Source organism: Peromyscus leucopus, chromosome 17 (genome assembly GCF_004664715.2).
Source record: "Peromyscus leucopus breed LL Stock chromosome 17, UCI_PerLeu_2.1, whole genome shotgun sequence".
NCBI classification, from domain to species: domain Eukaryota; kingdom Metazoa; phylum Chordata; class Mammalia; order Rodentia; family Cricetidae; genus Peromyscus; species Peromyscus leucopus.
Window position 1 is genome coordinate 3,856,784 of NC_051077.1, and position 12,502 is coordinate 3,869,285.

The window sequence follows — 12,502 nt, forward strand, 5'->3', positions numbered from 1 at the left end:
AGGCACACATGTGCACAGACATAAATGTGAGCAAAATAAATACATAAATTTTTTAAAAAGTGAAGCTTTTCCATATTGTCCATAAATTTTCCATAGTGACATGTCTGTTGATAGGTGATTGGTTTTTAATACTGCTTGTCAACAGGTTTGCATATTTGCTGGGATCCCCTCCCCCTTCTTTGCATTGCTAATGATTGAATCAAGCCTGTGGCCTTACACATGCTGGGAAAGTGCGGTTCCGTTTGTTTCATTAAGCCACACACTGGCCTCTATTAGAGACTCTTAAAAATATTCTTGCCCGCTATGAGGTGGTGGTGCACGCCTTTAATTTCAGGAGGCAGCGGTCAGCCTGCTCTACAGCGTGAGTTCAGGACAACCAGGGCTACACAGAAAAGCCGTCTTTGGAGGGAGGGAGGAGTGTGTGCTTATCGAGAGCTGGAGACTGGAGGAGTGCCCTGGGTTTGTGCAGTCGATAGCTGAATTACAAAGCTTGACTGCACTGACTTTTCTGTACTAGATTGATCCGGTATCCTAGGATATCTTGTTTTGTCAGGTCCTGCTTATTTGCCTGGTGTTGAATAAGCCATTTAATGTTAGTGCTAAGTTTCCTCAGCTGTGTATTGGAGTTGTTGATGCTTTTTTTTTTTTTTTTTTTTTTTTTTTGAGACAGGTTCTGTGTATCTCAGGCCTGGAACACAATATGTAGCTGAGGGGGACCTTGAACTTCTGATCCTCCTTCAAGCTCTTGATTCTCGAAACACAGGTCTTCCCTAGTTTTAAAGTCTTGAGTTTTAATGTTGGGGAGTTCCCAGTCTCCACAGAACAGCGTTATGACTGATGAAATACTTTCTGAGCACAAGCTGCCAGGGAAATGAAAGGGTTAGGGAAGTGAACAAATGGATGGCTTGTCCTAGCTCTCCAAGAGCTGTAGCCTGGTGTGGAGTCCAGCTGAGATGACAGGTGTGACTGCTATGTGGGAAATATGCATCTGACTGGGATGGAAGGGCCATTGGGAGGAGGTGGGGAATGTGCCTGTGCTTTCCGGTGACAGTCTGAAGAGTCAGGGAATTCCATGTGACTACTTGAGAATAGAGAGGAATTAGACGAAGGAACGATGGGTGCCATGTTCAGATTTATACCGAACATGTCTGGGAGACTGAAGGAATTGGGAGCAAGCAGTGTACATTGACTGGGCTTTTGAGTCTGGGAGGTGACTTAGAGGTGTGTGGCAGGTGGGTGAGAAGAAGGGGTGGGCTGCAGAGTGGAGGTGGTGATGGGGGAAGGGCTGGGGATGTGCTGTAGCTCAGCAGGTGTGCACTGTCAGGGGTTGTCTGTGTGGCCGGTAGAGCTTTCCTTTTCACAGTGTTCGGGAGAAGGGGCCAGAACAGTCCCTGCCAAGAGCTCTCTCTGTTCTTGGTCCTCTTGATGTAGTGCTCGAAGCTGGATGCCATTGATGGCTGAGATGGACAGAATCTCTGCGGTTGTCTTTTTTCCCCATCGCACCAGCAATCTGAATGCTTGTCAGAAATGAGGGTTAATATTTCCTGAATTACATAAGCTGAAGTGAGACCGTGAAGTTACGAAGAGCCTAATTCTGCAGGTGTTAATAGTTGAAGATTGCCGTAGGAAATGAGCTGATAGTATCACGGTTGGTGTCTTCCACAGGCTTGGGATCTGTTTCTGTAAAACCAGTGTCCAGTTGTGCTGGGTTTGATCTGATATTGTTGGAGGAGTCCTCACTATGAAAGACAGGCACAGGAGTCTGTTATAATACAGTTGAGATTACCTTTTTTTTTCAGGTTCAACTTCTCTGTTTATCTTAGTATAGTATAGGCCGTTTTCGGTGACGTAGTCAAAAAGCATGTCACTTTCTAGCTGGAAAAGCTGCCCTTGTGTTTTCTTTTTAGCTCTGAAAGCATTTGTTGAGGATTTAAAGATACTGTTCTGCTAGAATTTATTTGCATATGCGATTTGTCTTTCACATTTCTCACCTTTTCAGCCAGGCAAGGTGTCACATGCTTGTGAGCCTAGCACTCAGGAGGCTGAGGTCTGAAAAACCAAACCAACCAAACAAAAAACCCAGTTTTGTCTGGTTTTTCAAGACAGGGTTTCTCTGTGTAGCCCAGGCTGCCCTGGAACTCTCAGTAGACCAGGCTGGTCCTGAGCAGTTCACCACCGAGCCCCGCTAACTGCCTTCTTTTTTTTTTTTTTCTTTTAATAATGATAATTTTTTATGATTAGAAAAAATTTGAAGTGCTTGTAATTCTTGAGGAAAATGAAAAAAGCATATTCCTACCTCTAGCATTGTAATATTTGTGTGCTAGATACACGAATAATAACCGATTGTCGTGTGTCTTTGGTACAGTTTCCACACTCAATGTCCACATCTGCGGTAGAATTTGAGAATTCTATCGCATGCTCTAAAGAACTTTTAAAAGTAGGAAGTTCTTGGAGTATAATGGAGACTGTGGGGCGGCAGGTATGGGGGTGGGGTGGGTCTTTGCCCTTGGCCAGGAGAGTGGCTGGGAGAGGAGGAGCACAGATGGAAGGTTGCCTCCTTCCTGGCTGTTGACTATTGCCACTTGAAGCCACATGAAATTATTAAGACAGCTTTTGTTTTTCCTCTGACGTCATCTAGTTTTATTGAATATTAGGTGCTGTAGTTAATGTGGTTTTTTCCTACATGTTTTCTTTGTGTTTGTAAGTTAAGGATCATTTTAGAGATTTTTCTCTAGTACTAAATTATTTGTTCTGTTGCAATCTTTTTAGTCTTAAAAGCATTTTCTAAAAGACAATGTTAACTGCTAGCTGGCCAAACCAATCAGGAATTAATGCTTTGTTAAAGAAAAGCATCTGTCTCAGTTGTCACCTTTTTTAAAGATTTTGATCAAAAAGCAAATGAGGTGCCACTAATGCAAGTGACAGGAAACAGTGAGCCTTTCTTTACTTCCAGCACTTACTTGGAAGCCAGGAGGAGGAAGATTCCTGTGAGGTCAAGGCCATCCTGGTCTACATAGAGAGTTCCAGGGCAGTCCAAACCAACAATACCAATAATAATATCTTAAAAATAGGACTTATCAAATTAAAAATGTTGTTAAATTGTTCTGCGCACTGTTGTTGAAATGAGGGCTGTCCTGTGAGTTTTCAATGCTGCAATCTGTGCTCCTCACTGAGAAGAAGGACATGGAAGGAACGTGGTTGCACCATCTCCTCTGTCATAGAGCCTGTTACATGTGCTCAGCGGGGCTGGTACCTTAGGTAAATGGTGAGTCTGGTTTCGAGACCCGGTCTGAGAGTGTTCCCTAGGCTAGCCTCAGAACTCACTCTTGGGTTCAGGCGATCTCTTGCCCTTAGCTCCTGAACAGGCGGGACTGCAGGCATACACTACTGCACTGGACAGGGGTGTGACCGAGCTTACTGTGGGTGATAGTCACACGTCTGTTTCACCAGTCGCTGGCTCCTGTGCCGAGAGTGGATAATGAAGTGTGGTGAGAAGTAATAGTGAAGAAAATACTGAAAAACGAGTTCAGAATAGACATAAAATTCAGTAGATACTAGATGGAACATCACGCATTAAGTGCAGAAGGGGCTTGTATAGTCAGAGTGGAAACAGCTGACTCGGGATCCCTCCCTCCTTCTGCAGGTAGACTAAAGATGCAGATTTAATGTGGATAGAGGTGGAACTCAGAGTTGAGCATTTACCAGATGTACAAGGCCCTGTGTTTGACTCGCAACACCCCCCAAAACTAAGCCAAAATGTGGATGGGGAAATCTCACACAGCTCTACCCTAGATGAAGAGTTCTAGGCAGTTTTCCCCAGGGATGAACTCCCTAATTGGTTATCCAATGTGAAGTGACGGGCCTGAAATATACATACATGATACACTAAATGGGCTTAGCAGGTTGTATTTATATATTTATTTGTGTGTGGGAGGTAATACAGGCCATGAATTTGATACGGGGTGTGATAACACTGGAGGGAGTCTAAATATAGATAGTGCATATCTATGAAATTTAAAAAAAAAAGTTAAAGGACAGAAATGTTTACAAAGAATAAAACAATCAAAATTAGAAAAAAACATACTTGATGACTGAGAAATAATGGGGTAAGAAAGCATAACTTAAGCTAAGTGTGCTGATTTGTGTTTGTAATCCTAGCATGTGGGAGGTCTAGGCAGGCAGGTCAAGATCTTGAGGCCTGGTGGCACCCACCTTTAATCCCAGCACTTGGAAGTCAAAGGCAGGTGGATCTCTGTGAGTTGAAGGCCAGCCTGGTCTACACAGAGAAACCTTGTCTTGAAAAACCAAAAAGAGCCGGGCGGTGGTGGCGCACGCCTTTAATCCCAGCACTTGGGAGGCAGAGCCAGGTGGATCTCTGTGAGTTCGAGGCCAGCCTGGTCTCCAAAGCGAGTTCCAGGAAAGGCGCAAAGCTACACAGAGAAACCCTGTCTCGAAAAACCAAAAAAAAAGGAAAAACCAAAAAGAAAAGCACAATAAAGCCAGTGTGGTGGTTTATTCCTGTTATTCCAGTACTCATGAGGTTGAGGCAGGAGGATTGTCTTGAGTTTTCAGGTGGCTAGCCAGTGCTACCTAGCAACACCCTGCTTTAAAAAAAAAAAAAAAAAAGGAAGTAAACAAACTCAAAGAAGAAAGAAAAACATTACGTATCAGTATTGAGATACTAGTTACCACCATGTATAGCAAGGAGGTTTTAATTTTACTCATTTTTGAGGAGTTGGGGAATTCTTTCTTGTATATCTATACTCTTGGCATATTTTTTTAATTTACCCAAGTACTTTGAACCAAGTAATTTACTGGAAATATTCTCTACAGAAATACTTTTTTTTTTTTTTTTAAGATTTATTTATTATGTATACAGTGTTTTGTCTGCACATATGCCTATAGGCCAGAAGAGGGCACCAGATCTCATTACAGATGGTTGTGAGCCACCATGTGGGTGCTGGGAATTGAACTCAGGACCTCTGGAAGAGCAGACAGTGCTCTTAACCTCTGAGCCATCTCTCCAGCCCCTGGAAACACTCTTGTATACAAAGACTAGAAGGGAATTCTCTGCTTACTCTCTGGGTAAAAATGTCCTAGATGGGTTCTTAAATTAGTTAGACACAAATAGGTTTATATGAGCCATGTGTGTAAAACACTGTGTACTTGTATATGTCTGGAACAATTGCCTCAGTAACACATAACTACAGGGGGAAAAACAGCTTAAGATTGTAACCTCCATAATGTTTCCTGTCTGAGTGCTGTAGGGTCTTACTCAGAAGCCTTTCTGACAGCTTCTCCGTCATCCTTTATTCCTAGGATGGAAAAAATATTACAAAAGGTGATAGAAAGTCAAGCCAGGTAAAACAACCATTCCATAGCTAGACTTAATACTTTCCTAGAAAGGATCTGTAGCTAGTTTTCCTGCCTGGCCCATCCATAGTCAGGACAAATCTCTGTCACCTGCCAATCCCACAGCTGCCCAGACCCAACCAAGTAAACACAGAGACTTATATTGCTTACAAACTGTATGGCTGTGGCAGGCTTCTTGCTAACTGTTCTTATATCTTAAATTAATCCATTTCCATAAATCTATACTTTGCCACATGGCTCGTGGCTTACCGACATCTTCACATGCTGTTTGTCATGGTGGCGGCTGGTAGTGACTCCTTCCACCTTCCTGTTCTTTCTTTTCTCCTCTCTTAGTCTCACCTATACTTCCTGCCTAGCCTCTGGCCAATCAGTGTTTTATTTATTGACCAATCAGAACAATTTGACATACAGACCATCCCACAGCAAGGATCTAAAGTTTCTTCCTAGGTTTAAGATACCTATCATCACCTTTGTGTGTTTACAGCTTGTAGATTCAAGATTTTTTTTAGGATCCAAGTGCAAAGCTACAGAAAGTTCATTCTTGAGAAACTGAGAGTCCTAAACCTGGGCTAGAGGAAGTTAGTCAGTTGGTTTCTCTAAAAATACAGTTTCTTCACCTAGAAATGAAAATGATCCTAACCCCATCATCACTCAAGTATTAAGTGAGATGATCTATAGAAAATAAAACTGAGTGCTGTGACTCAGGTCAGAATCAGTCTCCCTTAGTGCTCCCTGTTTAGTGCCGAAGCGGCTGCCTCCTGGACTTGAAACTGTGCAGTGAGGGTTTGCCCAGCACAGTGTCTGCCGCAATAACTTCTCTCTCTCTGTGTTGCAGCAGGGCGGAAAGCCTTTAAAGCGCAGCCATTTGCATTGACAGAAGATGGAAGTGTTTCAGGAACTGCACAAGCCATCGGTAAGCCTGGAGTGTGACCACTGTGGCTTCAGAGGCACTGATTATGAGACAGTGCAGCTCCACATGGGCTCCATTCATCCTGAGTTTTGTGATGATATGGATGCTGGAGGACTAGGCAAGATGATATTTTATCAGAAGAGTGCAAAGCTCTTCCACTGCCATAAGTGCTTTTTCACTAGCAAGATGTACTCCAATGTGTACTATCACATCACAGCCAAACACGCGGCCTCAGAGAAGTGGCGTGACAAGACAAAGGAGCAGCTGAGCAAAGAGACCGAGTCTGTGAAGAGCCCCGCCCTTCCTGAACATCAGAGCCCGGCCCTTGACTCAGCAGAAGTGAGGCCCACTCCGACCCTCCCCATAGAAACTCAGAAAATTGGTCCGAGTTTGTCTCCAGAATCACAGAAATCTGGTCCTCCTGCTCTGGAGCCTCAGGACTCTGGCCCTGTTGTTTCTCCTGAGCTACAGGCCCCTTGTCTTCCTGCTGAGGCCTCAAAAACTGCTCCTGTTTCTTCCCCTGAATGTCTAGACCCAGCCAGCGTGGTTTCTGAGGTACCGAAACCTGCCCCTGCTTCCCCTGAGTCTGTCAAGTCTGCTCTTGTTAGCTCCAAACCCCAGAAGCACTCTCCCTTTGCAGACACAGGAGCTCCCCCTTCCGCCTTGTCTCCAGAGTCCCCAGTTCTGACCACATCCCCTGAGCCTTGGGGGCCATCCCTGACTGCATCTCCAGAGTCTCGGAAGCCAGCACGGACTGCCTCTCCTGAGCCAAGGAAGCCGTCCCCCTCCGAGTCTCCCGAACTTTGGAAGGCATTCCCTGCCCTCACTTCAGAGCCACGGAGACCAACCCCAGCAGTATCACCAGGGGCCTGGAAGCCAGGGCCGCCTGGCTCTCCTCGGCCTTGGAAATCCAGTCCTTCAGCAACATCAGGACCTTGGAAGTCATCGAAACCTGCTCCATCTATGTCGCCTGGGCCTTGGAAGCCAATACCGTCTGTATCGCCTGGGCCTTGGAAGCCAGCTCCTTCTGTGTCCACTGCATCTTGGAAGTCTTCAGTCTCCTCTGGTTCCTGGAAAACGCCGCCCACATCTCCAGAGTCATGGAAGTCTGGTCCCCCTGAGCTCCGGAAGACAGCTCTAGCTTTGTCGCCTGAACACTGGAAGGCTGTGCCCCCGGTGTCTCCGGAGCTACGCAGACCAGGCCCACCACTCTCCCCTGAGATCCGAAGTCCAGCAGGATCTCCGGAGCTCAGGAAGCCTTCAGGGTCACCAGACCTTTGGAAGCTTTCTCCTGACCAGCGGAAAAGTTCTCCTGCTTCACTTGATTTCTCCGAGTCCCAGAAAAGTTCTCGCGTTTCCCCTGACCTCTGGAAGTCCTCCTTCATTACAGAGTCTCAGAAGCCTAGCGTCTTCCCTGAGACACGGAAACATGCTTCTTCTGGCTCATCGGAGCCCCCAAAGGTGGCCTCAGACATTTGGAAGCCTGTCCTCTCTATTGATGCCGAGCCTAGGAAGTCCACACTGTTTCCTGAGCCCACCAAAACAGTCCTTCCTGCTTCTCCTGAGCCACGGAAACGTGCACTTTTCCCGGAGTCCCGGAAGCATGTACTTTTCCCTGAGCTTCCCAAATCTGCTGTGTTCTCCGATGCTCAGAAGGCCACTGAGCTTAGTGATGAGCTACAGCTGGAAGCTGTAGATGATGCAAAATGTGGTAGTCTGGTCCAGGAAGGGCTTCTGGCTACGCCTAAGAAACTGTTAGAGGATGCTTTATTTCCTGCTTCCAAGAAGCTCAAGAAAGACAGCCAAGAGAACTCGGATGCTGAGCTCAGTAGCAGTGAGTACATCAGAACAGATTTAGACAACATAGACATCAAGGGCCAGGAGTCAAGCAGCGACCAAGAACAGGTGGATGTAGAATCTATTGATTTTGGCAAAGAGAACAAAATGGAGATGAGTAGTCCAGAGCAGTCCAAAAATGTGCTTCAGTTCACTGAAGAGAAGGAGGCATTCATTTCTGAGGAGGAGATCGCAAAGTACATGAAGCGTGGAAAAGGGAAATATTATTGCAAAATCTGCTGCTGTCGTGCCATGAAGAAGGGTGCTGTTTTGCACCACTTGGTTAATAAGCACAATGTCCATAGCCCGTACAAGTGCACAATCTGTGGGAAAGCATTTCTTTTGGAGTCGCTCCTTAAAAATCATGTAGCAGCCCATGGGCAAAGTTTACTTAAGTGTCCACGCTGTAATTTTGAATCAAATTTCCCAAGAGGCTTTAAGAAACATTTAACTCATTGTCAAAGCCGGCACAATGAAGAGGCAAACAAGAAGCTGATGGAAGCTCTTGAGTCGCCATTGGAAGAGCCACAGATGTGATTCCAGACAATACTTGCTCTGCAGTGTTTGCCAAACTTGTACTTGATGAGTAGCCTGTGGACTGTGTATGTGTGCTGTATCCTGTCCGTCTGGATAGTGTTACACAGAATAAGCACTTGGTTACTGCTTTTTCCATAGGATCTCGTTGATGTGGCTGGCTGTTTTATAAGTCAATACATTTCTGTTACGTATTCCAGATGGATATAACTCGTTATCCTTAAGCTTATTTTAGTCATAAGGAGTGGGGGAAGATAGGCAGGTTCATTTAGTAAACAAGCAAGTTTAAACCTAACTAAAACCTTTCTTCCCCTTTCTCTGTGTGTGTGTGTGTGTGTGTGTGTGTGTGTGTGTGTGTGTACAGTTGATCTCAGATCATAACAGTTAGGTAGAGGGTTCTGCTAGAGCACTTGCCTAGCATGTTTTCCATACTGACTGTCCCAGGGCTCAATCCCCAGTACCTTTAAAAAAAAAAAAAAAAAAGGACTGTTTGAAAATTGAGCATGAAAAGGAAACCTGAGAAAAATTTTGTTAACCTTAAATGTACTTTTAAATTATGTTTTATATTCTTTTTCTTCATGTAAAATGAGTTCAAGAATCTTTAATACTTTTCTCGATGTTCATTAACTTTTATGTTGTAGGGAGCTGGAGTCTTAGGGGTCACTGGTTTTCTGCTGACAGGACATTTGAGTAGATATTTAAAGCAGTTTTGATATTTTCTGCAAAGACTGAGAGGGCCATGTGATTGAGGCCATGCTTGCTTGTCTGTAGTTATTTCCAATGGAGTCTTCCCCTCACTTTCCTGCCAGCTCACATTAACAGATGATCTTGAATTGCCAAACCGTGATAGAGTTTGCACCTCCTACCCCGGGCCTCCTGTGCTCCCTGCTGGGGCTCAAGACCAGGGTAACAGGAGTTGCTGAAAGTCTTCCAGATTCCCAGTTAAAAATGAATGAATGGAGCTAGTGAGGCAGCGCACACTAGCCTGTCACCTGAGAGGCTGAGGTGGAGGGGTCACTTGAGCCCAGCCTGGGCAGTACAGTGAAAGCCTGCTCAGAAAGCATTCCTGTCGAAACATTGTGATTTTGTTTCACAGTTTTGTCATTGTAAATACCTTGTTTCTCTTCATGAATTATTATTCTAACACATTTTGTTAAATGTGTATCAACCAAATTAAAAAGGCTTTCATGTTAATATCTTCATACTGCTTCCGTTTAATAATTGCGGTATAGTCAGACTTCTGATTGTCACAGATATCTGAGGAAGATAGTTTAGGAAAGGCTTGTTTTAGCTCATAGGCTGGGAGGTTTCAATGGCTTATATATAGGCCCATGGCAAGGAGGAAGGGTGTGGCAGAGGAATACTGCTCACCTCACAGCATCCAGGAGAAAGAAAGAGGAATGGGGAAGGGCCTGGGCCAAGGTACATCCCTCAAAGGTACATCCCCAGTGATGTGCCTTCCTCCAAGTGTGCTGCCGCCTCCCAATAGTAGATTCAGTTTTTAATCTGCTAGTGGTTGAAACCATTGGCTGGAGCAGAGCCTTCATGATCCATTCCTGAAAATGCCCTCTCAAGTACACCAGGTGTGCCATGAGATTGACGGCCAAAGAAGGCTGTGGTGCCAGACCCTCTTAACCAGGGCAGGGCGTCTAGGACCTACAAGGACAGGGACAGCCTAGTGCTGCTGGAGTCACTGCATTGTTTGTGGGAGATTCTGGTGAGTTCACACAGCAATCATGGGTTGATGGGAGTGTTCAAGAATTAGGAAAGAAGTGCTGTTTTGTTGTTTGCGTGTTTTTTGAGACAGGGTTTCTTTGTGTAGCTTTGGAGCCTATCCAGGAACTTGATCTGTAGACCAGGCTGGCCTCAAACTCACAGAGATCCACCTGGCTCTTTGCTGGGATTAAAGGTATGCGTCACCACCAACTTCTGCTATGTCTTGCTATTATCTCTGACCCCCAGGCAACTTTATTAACATACACGTAAAATCACATTTCAGTAAAAATAAAATATCACCATATTAGGGTCCTTGGTAGGAGGAAATACTTCACCCAAAAAACAACTTTGTGTAACAATCAATAAATATGCCTTTGTGCAACTGTTCAAGGTTCAGTTCATTAGAGGTTGGACCTTCCTGCTACCACACAGGCCTTAAAATTTCATCTTAAGAGTGACCTGTCTTCATTCGACCCATGCAACACAGAACACTCCGACAATGATCAAAGCAACTTTTTTTTTTGGTTTTTGGTTTTTCGAGACAGGGTTTCTCTGTGTAGCTTTGCACCTTTCCTGGATCTCACTCTATAGACCATGCTGGCCTTGAACTCACAAAGATACGCCTGCCTCTGGGTAAAGCAACTCTTATAAAGAAAACATTTAATTGGTCATTTGCTTACAGTTTCAGAGGGTTAGTCCATTGTTTAAAATATTCTAGATTCTTTAATTTTTAGAAGAGCAGTTCATTGATATTTGAATTATTTTGATAGTTTTAATGTAATTGGCCCCCATAATCTCACAGGGAGTGGCACTATTAGGAGGCATAGTCTTGTTGGAGGAAGTGTGTCACTGTGAGGTAGGCTTGAGGTCTCTTCCTGTTGCCTGCAAGATGTAGGACTCTCAGCTCCTTCTCCAGCACCATGTCTGCCTGCACACCGCCATGCTCCCCACCTTGGTGATAATGGACTGAACCTCTGAAACTGTAAATGAGCCACCCCAATTAAATGTTTTCCTTATAAAAGTTGCTGTGGTCATGGTGTCTCTTCACAGCAATAGAAACTCTTAAGACAGAAGTTGGTACCAGGGACTGGGGTATGGCTGTGATAAGCCTGGCTATGCTTTTGTTTGAAGTAATGTGGACCTTGGGACTGTGGATTAGAAAAGCCGTTGAACACTTTAAGTGCTGCTTAATGGGCCATCCTAGTAGGAGCTCAGAAGCCAGTGGTGCTGAGAGTGATTTGAACTGAGGGGGCTGGACCAAGAGGTTTCGGAGGAGAAGGGTGTTATCATGGTGCCTAGAGATCATTCTTGTGATACGTTGGTGAATAATGTGGCTGATTTTTGTCCTTGTCCAAAGAGTTTGAGGCTGAAGTGAGAGTTTGGGATTAATTCTGTTGGCAGAGGAAATCTCAAAACAGCCTAGTATAGACTTTGTTGTGTGGTTATTAGTGGTAACTCTATTGAAGATTTATAATGAAAAGGAGCAAGCTGAGCAAATAAAAATACAAAATGTAAAGACTGAGAAAGGGGGCACCAAGAAGTGGAATAGAGCTAAATCCTGTGTTCAAGGAGATAAACAGATTAAGAAATGGAATAAAGGGAGTGGCAATCTCAGGACAAGATCCCACTCAGCTAAGTTTCCAACTTGTGAAAAGGAATTAAAGAAAAGCTTAGAGCTGGGTGTGGTAGTGCACACCTTTAACCCCAGCACTGGGAAGGCAGAGGCTTGCGGATGAACTCAAAAGCCAGATGCCTAGATTCTTACCTTTCATGGATCACAGCTGGACAGACTTTTGTACCTGCTACTCTTGCTTCATGGTCCTGAACTCTGCTTCCTCCCGGGGCCCCAGTATATTTGATCCTCCCTACATGGCAGTGGTAGCTGCCTCAGAACGCACTGAGAAACGGCTTCTCAGTTCTGCCCCCGCCCCATTCCCGGCTCTCACATTGACTTTTCAGGCCAGACACACGGTGCTCTCATCACTATGGCCTCAGGCGGAAGAGGAAAGAGAATGGCCTGTGGTGATGTGGTGATATGGGCCACATCGGCCCCTTCATTGGAGACGGGAAGGTATCTTCTCTCCCCAGGAAAACCTTGACCGAATGGCTGCCACCTTCCCCCCACGATTCTCC

General features: G+C 45.0%; 2 protein-coding genes across 2 annotated transcripts in view; both read left to right on the forward strand.

Moving 5' to 3' along the window:
• Upf3a (UPF3A regulator of nonsense mediated mRNA decay) overlaps window positions 1–6,287 on the forward strand; it is a 38,629-nt gene extending 32,342 nt beyond the window's left edge. Inside the window, exon 9 of the mRNA XM_028881239.2 lies at window positions 6,209–6,287. Within this exon, the coding sequence (XP_028737072.1) occupies window positions 6,209–6,227 (19 nt within the window). The 3' untranslated portion in view covers window positions 6,228–6,287. The remainder of the gene's footprint in view (window positions 1–6,208) is intronic.
• Window positions 6,232–9,855, forward strand: Champ1 (chromosome alignment maintaining phosphoprotein 1). The gene has a single exon (XM_028881237.2). The coding sequence runs from the start codon at window positions 6,254–6,256 to the stop codon at window positions 8,654–8,656; it is 2,403 nt and encodes an 800-aa protein (XP_028737070.1). The 5' UTR covers window positions 6,232–6,253; the 3' UTR covers window positions 8,657–9,855.
• Window positions 9,856–12,502: the final 2,647 nt, after the last annotated feature.

Bases quoted from the DNA above. Each gene is read 5' to 3' on its own strand.
- Champ1 (XM_028881237.2), top strand. From the start codon at position 6,254: ATGGAAGTGTTTCAGGAACTGCACAAGCCATCGGTAAGCCTGGAGTGT.